Source organism: Pleurodeles waltl, chromosome 9, assembly GCF_031143425.1.
Source record: "Pleurodeles waltl isolate 20211129_DDA chromosome 9, aPleWal1.hap1.20221129, whole genome shotgun sequence".
NCBI lineage: Eukaryota > Metazoa > Chordata > Amphibia > Caudata > Salamandridae > Pleurodeles > Pleurodeles waltl.
This window is the reverse complement of record NC_090448.1, coordinates 996,033,543-996,048,560: the sequence shown is the minus strand read 5'-3', so window position 1 is coordinate 996,048,560 and position 15,018 is coordinate 996,033,543. Positions and strand designations below refer to the sequence as shown.

General features: G+C 39.8%; 1 protein-coding gene across 1 annotated transcript in view; it reads left to right on the top strand.

Annotated features, from left to right (window-relative positions):
• GCH1 (GTP cyclohydrolase 1) overlaps nucleotides 1-15,018 on the top strand; it is a 325,902-nt gene that overhangs the window by 146,772 nt on the left and 164,112 nt on the right. Inside the window, exon 4 of the mRNA XM_069208542.1 lies at nucleotides 12,359-12,390. Coding sequence (XP_069064643.1) covers nucleotides 12,359-12,390 — 32 coding nt within the window. The remainder of the gene's footprint in view (nucleotides 1-12,358; nucleotides 12,391-15,018) is intronic.

Here is a 15,018-nt window from a genome sequence, read left to right as displayed (position 1 = left end):
AGTGGGGGTGTAATCAGCCAGGCTGTGTGGAGTTCAGCGCCGCCATGGCTAGTTACAAGCCTGACCGCCATCACCCCTTTGGAATCTGTGATCCTGGCAGGGACGGTGGGCTTTAGGAGGGTCCGCCCAAGTCGTAATTGGGTGGTCGGACTGCCCGGAGTGCGGCTCTCCGACAGTCAACAGGAGTGTGCCGGTCCTTGGACTGCCACGGGACTCCCACACTCGTAATGAGGCCGTTATTTTGTGATGACTGTAGACTTGATTCAGGTTGGTTTTAATGAGGAGAGGAGTTCTGAAATCTATCCCTTCATAGTCTTGGTTGTAGGGCCTTCTTGGAGAGTGAAGTTTCAAAAGTATTTACAAGTTTGAAAGTAATTAGTATGTCATGGAGTTGTAGACTGGAATGACAGCAAAATGGTCTTGTTGGGAAGTTCGGGAGGGTCGATGTTAATGAAGCATATGGTCATGAAGACATCTAGCTCATAGCAAGAACTCCATCTCTTTTGTGAGGCCAGTGTTTGTGAAATTATACGAGACACAGAACACATCAAAACTGTAAAAAATGATAACTCTATGAGATGAAGTTACATTTCTTAACAAGTGTAAACACAAAAAAACAAAGAAAAGAAACCACAAAAAATGTATTCACGATATATTGAAAAGTAAAAGATCTTATATCTGTCCAAGGGGCAGCTTTGAGAAAGAGGAGAATGTAGAGTGCTGCAAACTTTAGTGTGTTTTATATTCAGTGTCTCTGTATACCTATTTATCTCTGTGGTACTTTCATGAGTTGCTACAGAGTTGTGGCATTAAAAGGACATGAAAGGACTAAATGAAAACCTCCTTGAAATAAAACTATGCACAGCGGGCCTGATTCACAGAGGTAAACTTACACTCTTGTGTAAGTTTACTTTTTTGTTATTCACAATCTATGAGTTAGTAGTAAGTTTACAACTGCAGAAACTCCACAGTCGGGGTGGAGAACTCACCTGCACATAAAAAATAGGGAAAGGTCTATTTTTTTATGTGCAGAGTTCCTTGCCCTGACTGTGGAGCCTCCGCACAGTTGTAAACTTAATATAAATTCATAGAATGTGAGTACCAAAAGAAACGTAAAATTGCACAAAAGTGTAAGTTTACCTTTGTGAATCAGGTACAGAATGTTGTAAATATAGTGACATAGATAAGTGGACCACCAATATTATTTTTCAGCTCGCTATGTAGCAAAACAGCCTGATGCCCATCTCTAGCATGAGCACTGTACATTAATTAAATGCTACTGCCCTCAACTGAGTGTGTTAATGGCAGCTAATCTCGTTATGCCTAGCAGCATTTCGGCAATAAAGCCTAAACTCCTGCAGGTACAGATATCAATTTTCCTCCTGTACCTTTTATCCTATCAGCACATTTTCCCTCAACCCTAGAGGGCTTTGAATTCAGCCAACTGACCGAACATAGTTTCTAGGTTCTAAGCTGTGCATTTAGATGATCCGTCTGCATGTTCAATGAAATGTGTAATAGAAGATACACTATTGCTATTTTGCAATCCAGCTGCCATATCTGCAAATCAGTCAGGTTTCTTTTCAGTTATTTACCTAGTATAGTCTTATGGAAGCTGAACTTATAAATGAAGTTCAAGACGATAATAGATAGGTCACTATGCTCATAGATGTCTTCTACATCAGCGTGGAGGAGGGCATAAAGCACAACATGTTTGCCTTATTTGTTAAACATTCACACATCAAAGTTTCTGGAGTTCTCATCCTTGGTATATACAGAAGAGTCTTTCATTGCTTTGGCCGAAGCGAGAACCATAAAGGTCTGGTTATGTCCAGACCCCCTGTGAATAGATGTAAACCTTCAGAAAATGTAGGTGGCACAGCTCAGACAGTATCTTTTGGCACAGTGGAATGGTCACGATGACAGAGCACTCATTTCTCGTGGACTTTACGGCTTTGGAACTGGGTAGAATTACTGGCATTGGCAAACACCGGCGGTGATGACTATGATGATGCAGGGATGTCCGCTTTTATTGCACATTTGGGCAGTGTTGACCAGCAAAGTAAGGAAAAGTCGACTGAAGGTGAAGTGACTGCTCAGGTGATCCAGGCCTGACAGTCTCTGAAATGATTACGGCTCATTTCTGAGGAGTGTATCTGGAGGCCTTGCTGGAGAGGGAGAGGTCTCAAGAGCATCCACTATCCAAAGCAACTATTATCGAGAGCAACTTTGCAAAGGTGTTTGTCAACAAGAAGCCTCTCGACACAGGAGGCAGAAGAGTTTCATAAAAGAATCACAATTTTATTTTGTGATGTTCGTGATTGGGAAGCTTTTAACACTACAGTGGTCTCACTCCAATTAGTAGCTTTTGTGAATGCAACATTGGAGGGCCATAGCCGCCTCATCGCCGTTCAGGAAAGTATTTCAGGAAGTTGAAACTGTAAAGCTAATTTGAGCAAGTACAGAAACCATCCCCACGCATTTTTGAAGGCCCTTCTGATACTTGGTCACTGTTGGATGCTTCACTCTTCCACTCTAAATATTAAAAAGAAAAGGTATCTGAAAGAGGCAAATGTGATTGATATGATGAAAGGCCACTCCTGATGGGTACTGCGGGTTGTGGTCACAAAGAAACAAAAACAGTAAGGGTGCTCAAAAAATGTGTAATATGCCACTTCCAAATAAAACCGTCAAGCAGGTGGCCAGTAGTGAAAAAAATGGTTCCTTCAGAGTTACATATTACGTTTTAAAAGATATGTAAAGGGATCAGTCAAACTTTTTTGGAAGGTCTCATTGTTCCATAGAGTTCTTTATTAGAAATAACATTTTTATGACAGGACTTTATGAATAATCAGTATCCAAACAAAACAATATGCTAAAGTGGAAAAATTGAAATGATGAAGTGTACGTGAGTGGTAGGGGAGTGACTAGTGATGACAGAAGAACAACGCAAAATGAGTAACGAACTGGCTGCAGCAATAGTGAATGGTCTAGGATGACATTTCAAATGCTTTTAACTGTCCTGTAACAATTGATTTGGAAGCAGTCCAATAATTAGAAAATGTCAATGTATCAGTGATGCTCTTTACCTTATAGTGGATTCTTCAGCAGGACAGCAAACAGCAGACATCCTGTGGGGAATGGATAGAAAACAAAGAAATTACAAGTAGCAGGCATCGTCAGTTCCTATGGACACAATATAGTCTCCTATGCAGACGACACTCAACTAATCCTCTCACTCACCGAAGACCACCGTCATGCCAAAGCCAACTTCTGCAACACCATGACCAGTGTAGCAACGTGGATGAAAAACAGTTGCCTCAAACTAAACGCCAACAAAACGGAAATCCTGATCTTCAGGAAGAGCTCCTCCATTTGGAACCACAGCTGGCCAGCAGAACTTAGACCAATGCCCTCTCCATCAGACCACACACAAAACCTCGGCATCATCCTTGACTGCCAACTATTCATTAATTGCCAAGTAAACTCAGTTGCCTCCTCGTGCTTCCACATCCTCCGTATGCTTCACCGAATCTTTAAATGAATTCCTATTGACACCAGGAAAACAGTCACACATGCCCTGGTCACCAGCCACCTCTAGTATGGCAACCCTCTCTATGCCGGAGTGTCCTTCCGGCTACTTAAAATATTTAGACTCTACAGAAGGCTCCCCACAACCTAGGACCGTCCTACATCAACCATCAACTGAGCTTCTACGCCCCAACACGTCAACTATGCTCCACCTCGGTAAACCTTGCACACACACACCCCGCATCCATCGCAGCCACAGTGGAGGACGCTCCTTTTCATACAGAGCAGCCAAGTCCTGGAATAGCCTGCCTCTTAACCTCCAAACAGCTGCCTCCACAGAGGACTTTAGAAGGAGATACAAGACATGGCTTTTCAAGAGAGAAACGGCACCCTCAGTGCCCATATACCCTTAGGGGTGATAGTGCTGCGCTTTACAAATGCTATGATTGATGACGACCCACAATTGTGCATACAGGCATAACGTGTGAAAAGGTGCTCACCTCTGCCCTAATGGATTGCTTGGTCTATGGGACTATGTAAGAATGATACTGAGACAGAAAGGACACCTGTTAAGTGGAACCATGGCTAATCAGTAAGTTATTACTGCATACAGCAAATTACACTCCCCCCTATTCCCTCTAGAAAAAGGGGTAGGCTGTCTGGAAAACACCTTTTTTGTGAAGAATAAAGTACTAAGGATAAGATTAGTCTAAAAGACCCAGCTATATGTGGGGACCAATCTGGGGTACAAAACTGTTATAGACTTACCTCAGTAGTATGAATTGTAATAATGGGGCCGAAGCTCACCGAGGGCTCAAACTATGCACCCAAGCGCTTGAAAGTGCAGGAGAAAGAGGACCGCAAAGCCATAGTGTGCATCTCATCTATCTATAAGTAATGAGTGGGAGCCACATCAGTATGCATGTATCACTAGAAGGAGCTGTAATGGAGAAAAAACATTAATGTCTTGTTGAGAAATAAACTGGTACTGTCCAATAAACTATTAATTAAATTAAAGATGTATTAAATGTTATTTATATGAGACAGACACATAATAAAATAAATTGTATTTAAAGTTGAGGAAATTGGTACGCAACCAATAATAAGATTGCCTAATGTAAATATTTACATACACATATGAAAATGTTGTTCAAAAATTCCAAATTAAATATACAAATTAAAAACTAAATAAAATGTATAAATATAAATGAGATATTCAATAGACAACATGTTTAGACAATTAAAGTAACAACATAAATTATATAAACAGTAAAAAAATGTAAACCTACAAAAATGTAATAATTAAATTGACCAGTATCTTAAATAATAAAATATGAAACCTCCCAAAACACATTTTACTAAAAAAATATGAGCATTCCAATAAATTAATAAAACAAAAAAGCAAACAATATTATAATCAAATAAATAATCCATATTGAATAATTAGTTGAAACATTCATAATAATATAGATGCAGTTTGTTAGACTTACTATTACCAGTCCACTCTGAACAACAGAGGAAGTGTTAGACTTCAGAAAGGTTAGATTTACTATTCCCAAACCAGTCTAAGCAATGGTAGGGAAAGAGTTGCACTTTGGAGGTGTTAGATATACTATTCCCACTGTACTCTAAGAAACAATAGAATTTCAGAAATGTTAGATTTAATATTCCCATTCCTGTCTAAGCAACACTTGGAAAAGTGTTGGACTTTGTAGGAGTTAGCTTTTCAATTCCCACTCCAGTCTAAGCAATGGTAGGGAAAGTGTTGCACCTTGGAGGTGTTAGACATACTATTCCCACTGTACTCTAAGCAACAATAGAATTTCAGAAATGTTAGATTTACTATCCCCTTTCCTGTCTAAGCAACACTTGGAAAAGTGTTGGACTTCGAAGGAGTTAGCTTTTCAATTCCCGCTCCAGTCTAAGCAACAGTAGGGAAAGTGTTGCACCTTGGAGGTGTTAGACATACTATTCCCACTGTACTCTAAGCAACAATAGAATTTCAGAAATGTTAGATTTACTATCCTTGCTTTCCTGTCTAAGCAACACTTGGAAAAGTGTTGGACTTCGAAGGGGTTAGCTTTTCAATACCCGCTCCAGTCTAAGCAACAGTAGGGAAAGTGATGGACTTTGTAGGCGATAAATTTACTATTCCCACTCCAGTCTAGGCAACAGTAGGTAAGGGTTATGTATAAGAATGCAAGTCCTAATCATTTACTAAAAATAATTAAGTGCCTAATAAGAAAATCTAAACTTATGGTGCATAGAAAATATAAATACTATATAATTAAAAAAAAAAAAAATTACTTACAAGAAAATTTCAGTTGCCTGACTATTAAAAGCCCCCAACATTTTAAAATAAGTACCAAATTATTTAATTTAAATTAACACTTAAAACAAATTAAATTTAAAACAATAATCATTCCAGACAACATATAAAAAAAACCTACATTAAATTAATTAAGAATTCAGATGAAACACAATGTTTACATAAGTACAATTGTACATAATTATCAATTGATCAATAACATATAAATAACAATTAATATAAAATATTATACCTCATATCTTCCCAACCTATTCTCCTAGGTAACAGTTTAAAAAACCCATGAATAATAAACATATGAAAATCAAAATATATATGACAAAATGAAATGCAACAAAAACTAAACAATTTAAAAACATTACAAATGAAGTAATTTAAATAATTATTATTCAGTTAAATATTTAATTATTCTAAAATTAAGTTAACATTAAAATTAGATATATTAACGTTTTAATTTCCTACCCTTTTCCCTTACAGACTCCAAAACCTGCTGCTAGAATATAACTTACTATTTCAAATAATAAAATTAAAATATGTATTTAAAAATAACACATAAAACGGAACATATAATATAACAATTAAATAATTAACATAACTGATAAACATTTGATAAATAATTTACATTAAAAATTAATTAAAATTAAATGTAAATTATTTATAATTTCCCTACAAACCCAGCAACTCACTACTACACAATCCATTGCTAATTAAATTTCAAAATAAATTACACTTAAAATTGTAGCCTATATTTTAAACATTAATAACCATTATACTAACAATACTAACACCTAAAATCAATATATTATCTAAAACATATTAAAATAATTTAAAAACAATCTTTATTACAACTATATTACAAAATTCCATTAAAAACAACATTCAGGAAAACAATATAATATACCAAAAAGAAACCCAGTATGTTTGCTAACGATTTTCACAGCTCAGTATTTTGTCCAAACACGCCGAGCACTGAAGCCCAATATTTGCTGCACGCCTTTTACTCGTTTAGTCCATATTTGGTAGTGTCCATAGTGTCCATCAATTTGCATTCACAGATGTTGAGGATTCTGGAATAGCATGCTATGATGTGCTCAGTGGATACCATATTGCATAGATACATTTACTGAGTTACAGCTCATAAATGTTCTCAAAGAGAATTTCTTATTCTCATGTTCGTAGAATTTGATTTCCACGCACAGATCACAACCACACTGGAAGTGCCCCTATATGTGCAGAAAGTCTCATTGAGACATTATGGTGGGTTTTTCTTTAGGAGGGAACATTGCTCTCACTATAGTGACCCTGATATTACTTCCCTTCTTGAATTCAAAAAGTTATGTATCCTGTGTCTCTAGGCCATCCTTGACCAAATGCTAGTATTTATTGATAGTCTTTTCTTTGGTTGCTATTGATGCAGAAAGTGGCTGCACAAACGATACGGTCATTGATTTGGTCTCTAGCTTTAGGAATTATGAGATCTTCCACTGGATACTAACACTTGTAATTTCTTAAGTAGTCTTTAGGGGTACCCGTGCTCACTCACAAGGGTGTCAGATTCTTTAACAAAATCCTCTCTCTAGTGCAGCTCCTGGGAAATCTAAAACAAATTGCCCAAAAGGTAAATTACTTCCCAAGTTATGGAGTGATAGCTCAAATACCATAAGGGGCTTTTTCATTCCATAGGTGGTCTGAACACAGTTGTATATAATTTTGTTTGTCATCATTAATGGTCAGATCTAGGAAGGCAATCTCTGACTAGTGATGTGACGTAGTAAACCATATGTCAATACACCTTCTGTTGAACGAAGCAAAAATAATTAACTGTAAAAGGTCACCTGTCCAAATCAGGAAAACATTATCATGGTAATGTCTCCAATGCATGAATATTGGCTGAACGTATTACCATCATTGAAAATATACAGATACTCATAATGGTCCATATAGGTATATATTGACTACCTGGGTGCTGACCCATCCCTCAGTGCTAATTCCTTCACCTAAAAGTAGAAGTCATTGAGGAATTTAAACATTTCATTGTGAGTGTGGTTTCAAGTGGTGCCACAGTGAATGAAGCAGGGACCAGACTCTGTGATTCCCTTATATCAGTGATGATCTTCATAATATTCAGTGCTTCCAGTTGAGGGACAGTTGTATAAAGTGACTGTATGTCACTAAGAGATGAGTGTTAGAATGAAAGGGCTAACCCTCAAAAGATGTGATAATGTCCACGCTGTTTCACACATACACTCTCGTATTAGGGACAAAAGGTTTCAAGAAATGGTCACTGTAGGTGTATAGTTTTTCTTGGGTAGATCCGCACCCAAACACTTCAGATTCTGAAGACTGTTATTGAATTGAGGCAGAATATTGGAATGGGCATCCTGGGATATCGTTTGTTGTGAAATTCATATTCATTCTTACCCAATAAAGCCATCTGTAATCCTAGGTCAGTTATTTCACTAATGAAGTGTGAGAACTCAATGGTGGGGTCACTCCTAAGTTTCCTATGGTATTCAGGTGCAGATTGCTCTCATAGAATTTCTGCCTGGTAATTAGTGGTATTCTGCACAACAGTACCCAATCCTTGTCAAATGATTTGAACACCATGGACCAGTTGTTCTTAAAGTATATCAAAGAATCCCATTTGACTTTGTGGACATTATACTTGATATATGCCTTTTGTTGTTAGTCAGTTGAAGTCTATGAGAAACAACTGCTCAAATCTCAGAATGCTTCTGTATAGCATGTTAGTGGGTGGGTTCAATAATGAAGGTAAGTGCAATTGAGTAGGGATTTCTTTAGAAACAACAGCTTAATATGACTTTTCTGAAAAATGTATGTAATTCACATTCCATGTGGAAATGGTAATGCCGGTTGGTAGGTCCAAAGGAAAGTCCTCTGCTTAGGACCGAGATCTCACAGGCTGTAAGAGTGTATCGCAAAATATTAAAATGGGCGCCATGGTATTTATTTGATTGTCTTCCAAGCATTATGATTATTGCGTTGGCAATATTTATATCTTTCCCCATGGTCATCCTGTGGGTAGTATCTTCCAAATCAACCTCTGCCTTTGTCTTGTCCCCTTCTCATTGGGGCTATTCTTGCCCCACCCTCAAAATGTTTGGCTGGAGTAGTCATTTGCTGAGATTACTGGTGGGGAAGAGAGGTACTTGTGTCTGGTTGTAGTTTATTGTCTTCTTAAGATTCACTTGAGATAGAGGAATCAGAGAATGTTACAAATTGCTTTCTCTGATGGCTTCTACTGACGTTTCCTCCATTGTGATTGATAATATTCGTCTGCCAGGTGAGGGTATGTCCTGTTTGTTATAATTGTTAAACAATTTATCAGGCTTTTTCTGTAAAGTAAGAGTACAAAGCACATGGATGGATAGGAATTAATAGCTGTACCATATTATTGTGTTTCAGTGACTGACATCCTTTCTCTCCTATATCATAGGACATTTACAGTTTCCTGATTTGATGAAAAGTCCTGACCTAAGTGACCTACTAGCTTCAAACTCTTTTAATTTCCGCAATTATATCGGCAGAATTATTTAATTCTTCATTTGCATTAGCATGGTCTTCATCATTTGGAAGTTCTTGGATGAGCTCTACAATTGCCTTTTTCAAGCTCACAAATGCTCACGAGATGTATCCAGCCCTAGAACCTATTTAGTGCCAGAAACGTGTGTTCACAATGAAATGACTGGCTGCTGTGTGAACTGCAAACTCCTAAGCACTCCAATACCTGTTCATATAGCACACTATTACCTGGGTATCTTGCCACTATGTAAACTATGTTAACTGCAACAGTTATACCAAAAGACATACTCAGAACAGTTTAAAGTTAATTTTTTAAACTGCAGTAGATTTGGTTGTGATCGTAGAGAGAAGGGAAGCATGTTACAATCTTAGCCATTGCCACCAAATAGGTTAGGTTCTCCCAATTTGCGGTCTTGGTTCTCTGAATATTAACCAAATATTGATGGCTAGACCATAGGTTGCATGGAGGCACATTCCATTGGAATTTATCTGCTAGAAATTCTAGGAAACCTAAATGTATGGCTTAATGTACAAGAACCATAGATTTGAAATGAATTTGGATTTTGATCGGTAACCAAAGTAGGCTACGAAGGACTAGAGATACATGAGCCGTTGGAGGTCTCGAAATTAGATGTGCACCCTCATTTTGCACGGTTTGTAAATGTTGCAACAGAGCTTTTGGCGGGCCAGGTAAATAGTTTTGCTATAATCTATTTGGGATTGTATTAGTGCTGTTATGACCAGGGAATGGAGATTTTCTTCTAGAAAAGGTAGCAAGTTCTGTAAGCATTTTAGCACCAGAAACATGTTTTTTGCTACTTTTGTTTGAGTGACAGGTCTCAGTCACTTATAATCCCTATGTTTTTCACTGAATTTGCTGGGATGGTTGGATGGGGCACATTCCCATTTCAGAGCACCAGTCGGGGATCTTACATTTTTGTGGGTTCTTAGGAATTAGCAACTGTTTCATTTTTACTGGGTTTCACTACAAGAAGTTGGCTGACATCCTTTCTGTTCTGTACTGTATGACATTTACAATTTCCTGATTTGATGAGAAGTCCTGACCTAAAGCTTTCTTTAGTCGAAACATAACCTACGTGTCATCAATGTACATGTACAAATTTAGATGGTTAGTGAATGAATGCAAAAATATGGTTGCAGTCTATAAGTGCAATCTGAGCTTCCTTACGGCAGTGAAATTGAAACTGCTGCAGGTACTGGTACTGATTGTATAGACTGAGTTGCCTGAAAGTCCTTATGTCCTCAGACTGTTTTGTGACCTTTTCTGTGGATTGGGTAAACACAAAAGAAACCAAATTTGCCTGCAAATGGATGAAGATGTCAAGACTACAGAATCATACTGTTTACTATTCAGAAACAAGTAGGTGCTGAAAGCAACAATCTCCTTTAACAGGGAATGATGTAATCCATGGTGGGGCCATAGTTCACCCCAATTGTTCTGGGTCTTAAAAGATGTGGTACAAAGTGCGAAAAGGGAAGGTCACACTTCAGGAGCCATCTTTCCTGCTAGTCCATTCTTCCCCAAAATCCCTACTCTTTGAATTGCACTAATATTATGCATTACATTTACGTTCTTTTGAGTGCAACTTTGTATAAGTTGTGCACAACTACCAGTTTATTGTGAGGGGGAAAGACACTTCACACACTCTTTACAAAGTTATGTCCATGAGATGAAATGCAAGGTCACATTATTGGAGAATACCATTTTATAGAAAATAAGATAAATGTATAAGATATAATTTTATGTTAAACAATACCTTTACATTTTATTAAACTTGATCTGTTTTCTCTTAATATTAGTTCATTAAATGTACCACACTCTGAAAGTTCTTCACAACTTTGTGCAGGACATTCCTACGCTTGGTACACATATCCTAGCTATTTTGGAATACACCTTCTGAGCAGGACTATATCTGGATCAACAATGCAGGGGTGGCTCCTTCGCTATCGCTTTATTTTTCTGCTTCTGGCACAACCAGCAGTGAAGGGAGGGGCAGGTCTAGGTCATGGGAAGTGGCAGGGTAGAGGAGGGGAGAGTGCATTTAAGAGTGCATGTGCATTTGGCCGTCTGTCTGAGGCCGGCTAAACACACATGCGCACTTAGGTTTCTCCAGCTGGGCTGTGTTTAACAGCCGAGCTAAAGAAACCGCACAGACTCCAGGGCAGTCCGAGTTGCCCAGACCAATCCTGGGGCTGCTTTCATGCTAAGTTCAGCATGAAAGCAGCACCAGGATTGCTGGGGAGCCTGTGCTGGTGTCCCATCAGTGAATGCTGGGACATCACAAGAGGAGCGACGAGCGATGTGGCAGGGACGGAGGCAAGGTAAGTGTGTTTTATTTATTTATATTTTTTCCACCTTGTCTCCGTCCAGCCTCCCCCTTCCCCAGCCCTCTCCCCTTGAGTAATGTGGTGGCCGCCGCTGCAACAGTGACTAACAGTGGTGCTCATAGTCCCATCAGTAACCAAATACTAGCAGGCAATACATTTAGATGGCAATGTCATCGACCTTGTCGCTTATGCTAGAAATTCTGATATTGAGATATTTGGTGCTCTCCTGGGTCTGATTCACATCAGGGTCGACTTTTTGATTGAAGACTTTTTTGGCTACAGACATAGTGCTGGCTAGATACACACAGTTATTTATGAGCCTGTGCACACTTAATACCTTGAAAATAGTCCAAGTTTTTATCTCCCTCTGATAATTCCAGCTGACTGCCTGTTGACTGCCAATTCAAGGTGGAGACAGAGGCAGAAAAAACACCAGTTACAGGGCTGAATGCATGCCTCCACCTCTGCCAGTGGCTAACCAACATCATTGCTTCCTGAATGAACAGATAGTGATCTGTTTCCATTACACCTGCCTCTATAAATATGTACTGAAGGATTGATATTGTTATTGTTTGTTTCTTTCAATTGATCACTGTCCTTATTTTGCAGGATTGTGGAAATATACAGCAGAAGACTACAAGGTAAACAATATATTTGTGTTTCTTAAATGCCCATTGGTGCTAATATATAGACAATCGGCCAATATTTAAATCTTCTCCATATAATACAACTCTTTCTCACATTATCTGCTGCAACCAAATTTTCAAGAATGTTGTAATATGGACTTTGGGTCTGTTGTTCTCTCTTTTTTTTATGCAAAAATATTTTCCTATTCCTTTTCCTTTAATGTATGTAGCACAATTGTTTTAGATACCTTTAGGTTGAGCGTAAGTATCCTTAAGTATACTTCTGTGAGCTTAAAACAATTTCATTTGCTTGTTTCAGTGCCATTTAAAAATCCCTCCTTGCTATTGGTTAGTCATGCCGCTTTGTCCTGCCTTTTTCTCTTTGGGAGCAGGGACCAACTACTGTATAATTACACTTCGTCTTGTTTATCTCTTCTCTAGGGGACTTTTTTTTTTAGTTTTTGCCTGCTCCTCTTACACTGTGGGTGTATGTTCCAGAGCAGCCACTTCCTTGGGCATGTCCTCCAGGAGGATTTTCTCCCCCATAGCTCCCTCTACAAACATAAAACCAACAGCAGGGAGGGGCGTTTCCAGGGCCACCTTGCCCTGGCTCTTTGTCTAAAGCTTCTTCCCAACTCCCACTCCTCTTGTCCCTATGCTCAGGAAAAGCAAACACTTGTTTCGTTTCTTGTTAAATGGATACTTTAATAGTGAGTACTGTACTTGTGTTACATGAACCCTGTCCCTTTGAAAATAAACGTTTCCCAAATCCTGTTTAGTATCAATTTATTTTATCTCTTATAAACTGTGACCCCGAGATCTGCTTCAAAAGGACTTAAAATTGGTGCTCTTTTGGTTATCTCAGTTTTTGCTCAGCTGCATGAGAAAAAGAAGCCAGACACTTTCTTCCCCGGAACTAAGCAATCGCGCTTACTGCAATGTACTGGGCGTAGGCGGAAGTGATGAGAGCGAACCCTGCCAGTTGTGGGAGCAGAGGGAGGGGGTTTGTGGGCGAAACACTGGTGTTTCTTTCGGTGGGTTTGGTTAAAATGGCACCATTGCTACAAGCCGTAGTTTACTGCAAAACCAACACTTAGGAGGGACCTGGCGGGTGCATGCGCCCTGCTCCCCAAGAACTAGAATGGCAAACCTGGACCAGTACTTCCCTAACGTTCTACAGCAGAACCTGGTCTGCTAGATCATGGGCAAGAGCGAAGGTTAAAAGGCCACCAGCCTGACCGTAACCACCCCCCTTCACTGTGGGCCTGCGAGGTGGTGTCTGTTTGAGTGTGTAAGTGTTTGGAATTGGGTTTGTGTGGCATACTTTGTTCTTTCGAGTCTTAGGGCCAGATGTAGTAAACTCCAATTTTGCGACTTGCAAATTGGGAGTCTGACCGACTCGCAATTTGCAACTCGCAAAATTGGATGCAGAAAGGTGTCTCAGACACATTCTGCGACTCGCTATGGAGTCACAAAGACCCACCTCATCAATATTCATGAGGTGGGTCGCAGTTTGCGACCCCATAGCGAGTCCCTGCACTCACAGGGATGGTGGCCTGCTGTAGTCAGCAGACCTCCATGTCTGTGATTGCTTTGTCAATAAAGCAGTTTTTTTTTTCATTTTGCAGCCCGTTTTCCTTAAAGGAAAACGAGCTGCAAAATGAAAACTAAACCGAAACCATTTGGTTTCGTTTTTTTCGGCATTCACAAAGGGGAAGGGGTCCCATGGGAACCCCTTCCCCTTTGTGAAGGAGTTAACACCAGTGTGACACTGGTGGTAACTGCGAGTTGGTTTGCGACCGCATTCGCGGTCACAAAGCAACTCTGTAAGGCGATGCGGTCGCAAATAGGAAGGGAACACCCCTTCCTATTTACGAGTCGCATTCCCAAATTGCGAGTTGGTACTGACTCGCAATTTGGGGATGAGCATCGCGTTCGGCCTTTTGCATGCCGCAAACTGTGTTTTTCGCAGTTTGCGACATGCAAAAGGCTTTGTACATCTGGCCCTTAGTGCGAGAGTGAGGAGGTTTGTGTGCTGACAACCCGACATGATGGGGTTTGTCTGAGGGCTGCTGCAGTTTGGTGGGTGCCGGGTATGCCCCACCCTGGTACTTATGTATGAACATATTGCACTATTTCAGGAACCACACTTAACGGAGAGTGACGTGCTCAAAGTACACAGGGAATGGAGAGGTCAGTTATATTTTGCCACATACTCCAACTATGCCTGGGGTGTTCTAATATGGGAGGCCCAAAAAATCCCCTTTTGGGTTTGTGGTTTCAGGACAGACATTGAGTGGCAACCATCCACCAAGGTTGCACACTAAGCCGCATGTGATGGACACCCACCTGGTGCATGAAGAGCATTGGGGTTCATACCTGGGAGGGGGACACACATGAACCTATGGAGGCTGTCCCATGTTCTGCACTCATGGAGGGCACTGACCTTCGGGCTGCAGCAGTGTCGTTAGACATTGAGAAAGCATTTGATTCAATTGGTTGGGATTATCTCTGGGACATGCTGCCGAGAATGATCCTGGGACCGATCTATCTCTCGTGGGCGCATCTCGTGTATGCCCAGCCAATGATACAGTTTGATCTTTGCAACTGGCTGGGCATACACGAGATGGGTGATGTGAGCTC